Below are 11299 nucleotides of genomic sequence, written 5' to 3'. Positions count from 1 at the left end.
CAGTTATGATTCTTACCTCATTTTGACAATTTTTCACAAAAAATAAGAGAAATCTTCCCTGCCAATACTGATTCGCACTGAACTAAACTCAGTCAAGGCTAATTTTACTTTTTCTGGATTATTGTTATGAATATCCATAAGAATAAACATAAATATCTAATATTGATCCAAAACACAAAAAAATATATATAGAAAAGTTGCGTTTACGTACCTTTGGCGGTTAATGGGATAAAATTTTAATTTATTTTTTTCATTTATATCGTCTATTGTAATTACCATCAATCATATCATTATATAGTACATGATCCATTGTGGAAAATGATGATTTCTCATTATTGTTACTGTTCTGTATATATTAGAGTTCCTAATTAGAGTAATTATTTATAACTATTTTGACATTTGTCTTGACATTAAAACTTACTGCCAAGACAACATGTTCCAGTGTTGCCACAAAGCACTCAATCAAATTCGTTGGGATATCGAACAAAAATCCTACTGTATCAACATATAGACCTTTCAAGCTAGAGGGCAGAGTTCCTGAGTGAACAGTCAATCGAGAGTTGCAAAGAGCTGGTTCCTTGGTTGCAGAGACTTTTTCCCAGTTAAAGCTTTTATTAAACAAGTTTTTCCGGCATTTGTGTACTCCACTACCGCAATGACAGGATAATCTATTTCATCAGTTTGGACTTCCATTGTCTAATATAATACAAATTGATTTGAAATCCCTGAAAAAAATTAAAAAAATTACCCGAAAATAACAATTTTATTGAACAAAAAACTGAAATTAGAAAGAAATAACATACAAGCTACAACCAGAAAAATAAAAAATTGAAATATAAGTATTAACAAAAAATGAAAAATTAAAAGATTCCAAACTGAGTTACGTCACGACGTTTCGATTGTTAGTATCCACAATCGTCTTCGGGTGATAACTGGACTTATTCCTCCGATATCTGACTATTTATAGGTTATGCGAGTGCTATTACCTATCCCCTCTTCCCTCTCTTTGGCGGGAGTTGGTCGTTTTTCGCTTGATTAGAGGTTTCCATATGTTACGTATCTCTACCCTGGCTTGACTGAATGCGTTGTTGGACACCATATACGCGGCTTCTTTGATAATCTAATTTGCGTCTTTTATTTCTCAGTAGGGACCTTTGACTTCGTAATTGATGAATGTCCATTTTGAGTTTCTGTTCCCGCTCTTGAAACATGAGTTTGAGTAGGTACTTCTGGATCTTTTGAGAAAAATAGCAAATTTCTCTGAGCTGTCTGTTGTACAAAGTATAGCTCCGCTAGAGCGACTTGCAGATTGGCATGCTTACTGACATCATGAAATTTCAATATTTGCATTATGATTTTGTAACGATCCAGAATGGGAAGACCAAATTTTTCTTGTAGTAACTTTTTTCAGATGACTAGTATTTATGAATACGGCAGTTATCTGGGGATTTGCTTGAAAAATGTTGGTTTCCATGTACCCTTATCTGAATAAAGATTTTTTCTCCAAACTTTCCAAAGGAAGTGAAGTCGTGTCTTCAACTGTCCTAGAGGGTAATGTCTTAATCAGGGCAACGGCTTCTTTTAGCTGCTCTGCTGGCTTGATAAAAAGTTTTTGAGGGCCCTACTTGACGTAAGGCTGTATAATCAAACAATTGTGAATATTCCCGAGACGAACACAGTGATTTACCAATTCATATTTTAGTCACTGTCTGCTGTTAGAACTTTATCCTCATAATTGTCGGTAACTTGATCTTTACTTTGCTTGTAAACAAGAGTTGTACAAAACTTTCGCGATTCGCGATATTATACTCACATTATTTGTTAAAAACGAAATGTTAAAACTGTAATCAAAATTGTGACACGCTGACTGACACATCAATTGTACGTGACATTTTTTCATGCGACCAATTTTCATATATCTTTTAATGACAAAAACAATAGATAGTAGATCGCATGCATTTAGCCACTGTATAACTTCACCTTGAGTAAGTATATTCACTCGTGTGGCTTACTGCACGAAAACAATTTTTACAAAGCTAATACACAGATATTAAAAAAAAATAATTCAGCACATGACGGTTCCTTCGATGAGATATGTTGGTATGATTTGAATAAATGAATATGCAAGCAAATAATTTTTCATCCGAACACAGAATGTCAAACAAGTCACATTAAGATAAGATTTTCTGACCGTCTTTTTCATTTTTAATGGGTAATCCCTTTCGTGGAAGACCATCAGACTTTTGAATGGTCAACACGAAAAAAATAGCTTTTTAAAGTGACAGCACCATTTGACCAAAGTGAATAACAAACTGACTTCAGCTAAATGGATTTTTATTATTTTTGGTAATTTAGTGAGTCAAAATAACCGTAACTGGTTATTCAATGCGAAAGATGGCCTCAACCGACAGTAGATTATACTCAGGGACGGATCTAGCCCAACCGATCCAGCAGAGAGGGGGGCTGCCACCAAATGGCGGGAAAGTGTCGGGTTATTCAAAAACACTTCACTTAGTTCTTCTTCAGTTAGTTATCAAAAATGGGAGTATTATTTTAAGTATATAAGGGTGGATGTTAAACGTGAATTGATAGGGGGGTCAGGTGGGGAATTCAAATGGTTCTACATTCTCGCAACAGTGCATTAGTTTATTGTTTTTCGACCAGAAATTTCTGAAACAGAGTAATTGAAACCTTCTATATTTAGATGGATTTTTGTTATTGTTTTAATGAAAATTATTATATTTCATTTTTTCAGTAGGGACGGTTAGAACAAAAATTACCTAAAAAAATCTCAAAAAGTGACACAATATTCCACTATCAATAGTACTTAATAATATGCGTTCGATATATGATGATTTTCAATTTTTATAGCTACAGTTACATAATTAGCTGAACGACGTATGTCTGCCAACTCTACTTAAAAGACAAGACTGTGTCATCATATCTCAAGAAGAAGCGAGTCATAGAATTATTTTTTGAATCTTGAAATGATTCCTGTAATAAGGAAATGAATATTTCAAAAGAAATTCTGAAATATTAATCACTCTCAACTACCTACACGATAGGGTCTGGTGAAAGTCTGTCGGAAAACAACTACTTTACTGGCTAACACCACGCTGGATATTGAATTATATTCGACAGACATTTTTGCAAGATTCCTCATGAAGGCTAGTCTCACAGATGATTCTCCTTCATCCAGCAGCAGGAAATTATAATTTCAGCATGGATGAACAGCTTCTTCAGGCAAGTTCATACGTATACACGCATTCCTTTCATTTCAAATTGTATGTATATCTATTATGAGACGACAGATCTACAAATATCAATAATTCAAAAAAAAAACAAAATAGTAACTGAGAACTAATTTATTGTGAACATTACAAGGAATAACAATACAAACTTTTTTCATTTGGGTTTTTCTAAAACTATATCATAAATCTTGCAATTCTTCAAGAAACTCGGTTGGAAGGTTTGTATATGCCAAATTCAATTCACTCATATTTACAGAATCAAGACAATTTATTTTTTTCCACTTTCCGTAGTTTTTTGACCCTCAAAATAGATAAAGATGGTTAAAACTTTTGTGCGAATAATCCAAAACTCGAACAAAAATTATTTGCAAAGAAAAAAATGTGATATAAGTCAAATATCCTGGTAGAAAGAGACAGAGAGAAAAGACGAAAGAAATGAATCTGTCTATAGGCAATCCTTGAAGTTCTAGCACCTCAATAATTGAAATCTTCGACTCACAAAGCATAAGAGTATCTATACATATGAATCTGAAGAATATTTTGTCCAGAAATAAAGTTACTCTTCATGAGCAAACAGCAGTCGAATTCATAAAACAAAACACTATACAGAATACGCCTAAAGTTACGCCAAATGTATGTGAATGTATGCAAAGCTTTTTCAAATTTGGAAAACCATTATATTAAAGTCTTTTGTTATATCAAGTTGGTGTGATGATTTTTCAGATGTCTTCGAAAATTGGTCTTTTCGATTTACAATAATATGAAATATTGAATATAGTTTCAATATTGGCTCCAAAAAGATTTTGCATATCAAAAATTTCGAAACGATACAGGAATACCCATCTAAAACATCTGATGACATGGGATCTGAAAAGAAAATTACCCAAAACATTTCTCAAACGAAATGAATAGATGATGAACGATAGTTGAACTGTAACTTTCTACTCACTGGATACGTTCCTTTTCCAAAATTAAAGAAAGCTTTCATTTCTTTCAAAGATTTTTAATTCCTGATGATGCTGAGCCGTGAATGGTCTTCCCTGAAACGTAACACACGAGAGAAACTGGCCGGGAATTATTTTTTAGTTGTCATTATAATATGACTGACTCATAAGAGTCATGACTGATGTAACATTGATATCGTTAACACATCTAATAGCTACGACGACTTTACATTGTTTCAAATATCCTTGAATATCTAAGAATGTATTTAGTAAGAAATAAAATCAAACAGGTTCTTACACTAGGATTTTTTATTTTGGCGAATGCGCCGCTGCCATTTTACTGTAGACTAAATGTACTGGATTTGGTTTTTTAAAATAGTTTAGCATATCTGTATTTCAAAACATTGAAATTGGATGATTTATTGCATGAATGCAAGTTGGAAACTTCGTTTCAGGCTTTATCGCGTGGACACAAGGTGGCAAATGACCGTCTCGATCTGCAACTATTACTAAATCTGACAAGCACTGTTTCCTCGTATCCTATTCCTTAATAATTCCACTTTGAATTCTATTGGCTGAAATTATAATATAAAGGTTATTGCTTGGATAAAATATAATTGGATCGAGTTGGAGAGTTAATGATTAACATTAGTCAATAAAATAACCATTTGAATGTATCAGATAGAATTCTTTATTCGGAATACTTTCTTGAATTCCATATGTTTATTATTTCTGTATTGCTAACCGACGGATTTTGGCTGACATATGTTATATGATTTTTGACGTGTTAAATTTAAGCTCTCAGTAATAGTTAGTTATTATTATTACATTGTTTTGTTGATACTATATGGAATACACTATTCAAAGTGACTAATATACGATTTTGTTAAAGTCTATTTCTTCATAAGACTCGATATGTGAAGAACTCTCAATATTTTCGGAGAAAATACAAATTGAAAAAATAATTGATGACGACGAAACTCAATATTTATGAAAAGAAAATATGAATAATGAAGAAAAGAAAATTGAAATTTTTTTAGCACTTTTATTTTTAACTAACGTTACTGCAGTTTCGTCCTATAGGGACATTTTCAAACTTATACATTGAACTAAAAATGATTGATTACATTAGCTAATTTCCAATTCTCTTTTCTTCCTTATGGTTTTCTCTCACGTAGTTACGGCTACATCTATCGATTTATTAAAAATATAAATATCTTTGAAATGGAAAACTTTTACTAAATCTACAGCAGTGAGTGGACCAGATTCTGTCTCAGATACAAGTAGTGCTTTGAATGATATATGTAGTACAAAATTGCCATCAAATCGGTTTAGTTTGTGAGCGTTGTGAAGTTCATAAATGAGAAAAATAGGTTTGTTCAAGTATATGTTTATTGGTGCTCTCGGAAACAAATATTGTAAAAATGAAAGGAAGGTTACATGAAATTTACAATGATGTACAGAAAAAATTAACACTGAAGTAACTATTCGAATAACTACCATTGATTATTGGTATATTTACGGATTATTAATTTCTTAAATTTGAAAATTTCTTCCTAATAGGAGATGATATGTAAATATTGTTAATTTTAGGAAATTCTCAACTCACACATTGCCGTTGTATTATTGCGTTATTGTCAGTGAGTAACAGTTTTAGCCAACGTTTCGAATTTAATTAAATTCTTCTTCAGGGCTCTAAAAGGAGTTTCTTCGTGTTGAAAATATACTATTTTAATAAAAATTGAAAAACAATGATGAAACAGTGTCATAGATGAAGACATTCGTTTGTTTCATGTCTTTGTATAGTGTTGTTTCATAATTTTATTATTTCACTGCTTTTTTTTATTTTTATTATGTATCTGAATGTCTGAATATTTTGAAAAGTTTATTTTTTTTACACAAAGAAACTCCTTTTCGAACTCTGTAAAAAGAGTTTTAATAAATACGAAACGTTGCCAAAAAACAACTTTTAAAAATTGATGCTATTATATTGTTCTTAGTAATTTTGCATGGACAGCGAACAAATATTTCGATTTGTTCGATGCCAAAAATTTTCAGAATCGATTTTATTGTTAGAATAATCATCATCTATGCTTTCGCACTTTCGCATTTATTTATTCTCAATTTACAATACCTACCTACAATATGTTGGAGTCATCCAAAGGTTTCATCAATAATCCTGGATCGGCAAGAAAATGAGAAATATATCATCAAAAAGTGAAGTTTTGCTCAATTCAATAAAATATGTAAACTTTGAAACAGTCACTTAATAAAGCCTGACAATTATTGTTTTGAATTCTTTATTATATCCACAAAACAGTGTTATCACTACAACATATTTTTATATTTTATGATATTGAATAACACTTGCATAACATCGTTAAAATATTCAAAGGCACTGTATTATATTTTTACCTAGGAAATCCAAATTATAAAATTCCTCACCATCAGCATATTTTCAATTGAAGTGAATCGTGTAAAGATTATAGAGATACGTAAATTCACATGACTGCGAAATTATTTTCAATCTATTCATCATGTATCTTTCATCCACTTTACATGTAATACTGAAATGTAAATATATTTCAGTACAGTATCTATACTATGTAAAATTACAAGTATATCTATCCATGGCTTCAAATCACCATTGATATTTATTATTGTTTCAGATAACGCTCCTACATTTAGTTCAAACGATTCTCAGATTTTTTGAAAACAAAATAATGTTGAACATGTCACCTCCCCTCTTTTTCAGCCTTCTTCAAATGGTGCGGCCGAAAACCCGTTTAGAACCATTAAAAACGCTTTAAAAATTCTCTTGGAAAAAATATATCAATCCTACTTGGATGAAAGGGAAAATAATAAAAAGATTAGAAAAATTTGTGTATTCAGTGGAAATTCCAGAACTTGGACATGTGTGGAAGAGACATTTGAATCAAATAAAAAAAGTATACTTCCAAAGAAGCTTCTCTACCTACTGTTTAAAAAATCTGTTCAAAATATGTTTTCCGTTGATTAGGTCATAACGAGGTCTTACCTTTTAACGTGTGATTCCTAACACGGTTGCAGAATCATCCCAGCTTTAACCAGATAAATTATCTCGAGAAAAATATCTGGTCGGGGCGGGAATCGAATCCACGGCCTTCCGATCGTGAGTCGGACGCACTACCACCGCGGCCAATTCCACAACAATGAGACAAATGATTCAAAAACCTTTTCCACGCAACTTGGACTAGAAACAAGGGATAATTTAAACAGTGACGGTAATCACAATGAAGTATTAGAGACCTCCCATTCACATCAACGTACTTTGGCCAATGTAAGACCAAGACGTCAAATTAAACCTGCAGATCGTTTAGAGTATGTAAAAATGTAATATTTTTTCTTCGAGATGTTGGAATTTTGTGTTTATTTTTTTCAGGAAAGGGAATGATTGTAGTGTATTGATTTATTGTGCCACCCAGTATAGTAGTTCATATCGGATTGTTTTAGTTTTTAGGAAGAGATAAAAAAAGAGCATGCATGGGCAGTATGTATGTAGTCGATGGAGAATAAACACCATTTAAAAACCACGAGTGTTTTCAATTATTGATATCAAGTTCCAATACATTACAGTTAATTGACAGGAATGATTTTAATAGTATATTTTCCATAGATTTCACAGAAATAATAAGAACTGTGAGTATTTTGAATGAATACAAAAGTAATGAGCCGTAAACAATAAGTTTTATATTAGGTTTATGATATATGTGATCACGAAATACAGGCATAAGCTGTATAGTAAATTGACCAATCAGAAAAGTTCATTCTTCTGACAGTATGAATTTTAATCGAACCTCAAGATGCATTTCTCGTTTTCCCTTTTCCACAATAGATGCTCTATCCTGGTCCGATATCCAAAATATCTGATTATGATAGAAATTGAGTTTATGTCTAATATATAAAACAAAATCTTATAATTGTATAGTTGTGAACTGGTTTTTCTCAATCTGAAAATACTGGGTGTTTTCAGTGTTTTTCTTACATACACATATACTTCTTTTATACCATTATTTCCATCCATTATCGTTGTAAGACCCACAGAATAAATACCGAATTGTTCAAGATTCAGATATAGAGTTTCAGTCAATATTTATAAGAAATATGCATATAGAATTCATTTATCCGAAATCTTATTCATTTCTCATCACATGTGCTATCTATTTCTTTGTTTTGTGTTGGTCCATTCGAATACATTCAACACACTTTTTTCATTACTTACCTATTAGCAGTAGAATTTACGGTTTGGTAAAAACAAATATGAATTTGTTTGTAATCATAGTCATATCGAACTGATTACATTAAAAGGATTAAGAAATTCACAATAAAAGCAAAGATAAGACAGTTTTTTCCAATTGCTCCAAATTTAGGTGAAACTCAAATAAAGTTACATTCCAAAAATACTCTTCTTCAAAATCGATACCGACGACAAAACAACTCCAAGAGGTAAGAAACGTCTGAAATGGAATATGCAAAATATATCAAGAGACCTGTTCGATGGCCTATCTAAAATCTACCACAAATTTATGGTAATAAGATAAGCAAATGTGGTTTGGGAGGCGAGTCCCCCCCCTCCCTACATACTCGAGGCGGGGCAAAAGGCCCATCAAAGTCACAGTCCTCAGTAAGTCTTGGATTGCGCTGAAAGCTCTCCACAAGTTTGACGCTTCACCTTTTATTCTATTGATTAAGTGGTATAGTGTGCCGTGACCTCTTCTCAACTGAATTGTTTTAGTGATTTTCGGTTTTGACCATCGGTTGTTTCTAGTGATTTTTTTGACAGTTCCAAAACAATTTTGACTGTTGATTTGTGCTTTCTAGGCTGGTTGAAAGGGGGTGAGTTAATACTGAATTATTATTTTGAAAACACTTGACCTAGTAACTTTCAGCCTACATGAAATATAATCCACTGAGAAGTTCCTATTAATTTTTTCCACGTATATTTCTACGAAATTTCAGAAAGGCATTCCAAATCCCAAATTGTCATACACATATGCTGTCGAGTACTAATATTTTTGAAGGCATCAGTTTTGGAGTATTTATTTGTTAGTTTTACGAAATGGTAGGTCACCTTTGAGTTTTCCGTACAGTTTTCATCAATCACTTGTTGTTACTCTTTTTAAAGACCCGAACCCACTGAAAATTGATGACAAAAATTGGGTCATAAATTCAAATTCAATCAACTACCAAAAAATAATCAGTTTACGGAAACTGTCATTAGCACTGACAGTAACCGGCATGGAATTGTTTTTGAATAAAAATTATGGTCACACAGTAATTCTCAGACTTCGGGAAGTTTCTGCGATAGTCTCTTCCTGTCTTGATTATTACAAACAGATAAAGCGTTGCCCATTGACCTCGAACAATGACAAAGTAAAGAATGTAAAATTCCGTAGAAAGGGGTTTGTGAAATGAAATTTCCAAATATTCACCTGTCCTAATGTTCCATCACAGTAGGATCTGGTTAATGCCTACCGAAAAACGTACTTCCCCGGCTAATACCATGATGGATATTGACTTTATTCTGACATACATTAAATGTAAAATGTAAAAAGCAGATATACTTACATACAGCAGCAGAACGACGTTGAAATTAATCAAAAAGTTCTTGTATTTAACGAGCTCAGTAAATTCTACAATTTTCGTACTTTCGTTGCCGATTTTGAAAATCATTTTCATGATTCATATGCCTTTTGTAAATGAAAATGTCAATAACGTCAATATTTGTATAACTAACATACATAACCTTACTTTATAGGAGTTTTCAAAATGTATACTCAATTTCCTTTCAATAAACTGATGACTATATCGAGTAAAAAAAGTATCAAATACAAGGGTATAAGAGTATGTCAAGATAGTCGACGTGATTTTCAAATTCGAGAAATATGCGGTATTTTTCTCTTTCTGTCTACAAATAACCGCAAAAAGAAAAAATTGGTATTCTTTTTTCAATGCCGTATTGTGTGAATCTAGCGACGTATCCGATACTCAATGTGATGTATACATATGAATTCGTGACGTATGTTAGCAATCGACCGGTCATTTGTTTTTTAATGTTTTAATTTTTATTGAAATACTATAAAAAAATGTATGCTTTCTGAATGAAAAATACCCTTCCCCTTTAATAACTCAAAAAGAAAATAACAAATAAGTTGAAAAGCAGTGATAGCTGAACTCCAGTTCATTGAAACATAACATATAAGACAACACGAGAAAATAAACAATTATATCAGTTTATTAGTCATTGACAGGAACAGATTCTGAATAAGTCAATGTCTTAACTTCCAGAATTTTTCTTGGAATGGAATATATTTATTTGGATATATTTGTCACTATAATAAATTGTTGTGAATATCTGAGAAAAAAATGTATCTGAATTGAAGCACCAATAGACTATTTCCGAAGAATAATATTATGCTGAAAAGAACTGAATATTTTTCATTTCACTTTGACGTTTCGGGAATAAAAAATCAATTTCGTCTTCAGAATTTCCAAAAAACGGTTGATAAGAAGAAGCAATTTTGTTACAAAAATTTGCCTTCAACATATGAAAATTCTGATACATGTCATTTTCTGGTATCAGTCTCCTGCGATTCTGCTAGTTGGTATATCTTCATAAGAAAATAAATATTTCGAAATTGAATCTCGAAACATTAATCTCTCCCAGTGTACCTGCACAGTAGGTTCTGGTAAATGCCAACCGAAAAACAATTACTTTCCCGGATAATACCACGTTGGACACTGAATTATATTCGACAAGGTACATCAAGGATACCTCAGCATTGTTTCGTAGATGTTTTCAGTTCTTTCAGCAGCAGGACCATATGCTGAACTATATCGAGTAAATCACCTACAAACTGGTAGGTGATCGACTGCATGTATGAAACCTTCGTCTAAGAAAAAGATTGTTAACTAGTAACAGCTCCATCTCGTGAACAAAGCCCCAAGCGGTGTAGAAACATCCATGTACCAATACTCTGACAGAAATCATAGTAATTCTGAGGAATATATCAAGAAGAGGTCCTACATACATATATTTTGAAATGAAATCTTGAAACATTCAAC

At 32.1% G+C, this 11299-nt stretch overlaps 1 protein-coding gene across 1 annotated transcript; it reads right to left on the bottom strand.

The window, feature by feature from the left end:
* Positions 1 to 843: 843 nt before the first annotated feature.
* Positions 844 to 3145, bottom strand: LOC111512569 (putative GTP-binding protein 6). The gene is given in 4 exon segments (XM_074184262.1): positions 844 to 1271; positions 1273 to 1408; positions 1410 to 1621; positions 3059 to 3145. Coding segments are annotated over 4 exon segments (654 nt in total). The 3' UTR covers positions 844 to 1052.
* Positions 3146 to 11299: the final 8154 nt, after the last annotated feature.

This window comes from Leptinotarsa decemlineata, unplaced genomic scaffold, assembly GCF_025532065.1.
Source record: "Leptinotarsa decemlineata unplaced genomic scaffold, Ldec_3_MD MMD2_tig00026354_RagTag_RagTag, whole genome shotgun sequence".
NCBI lineage: Eukaryota > Metazoa > Arthropoda > Insecta > Coleoptera > Chrysomelidae > Leptinotarsa > Leptinotarsa decemlineata.
The sequence above is the reverse complement of the archived record's forward strand: the minus strand, read 5'-3'. Positions and strand labels throughout refer to the sequence as shown.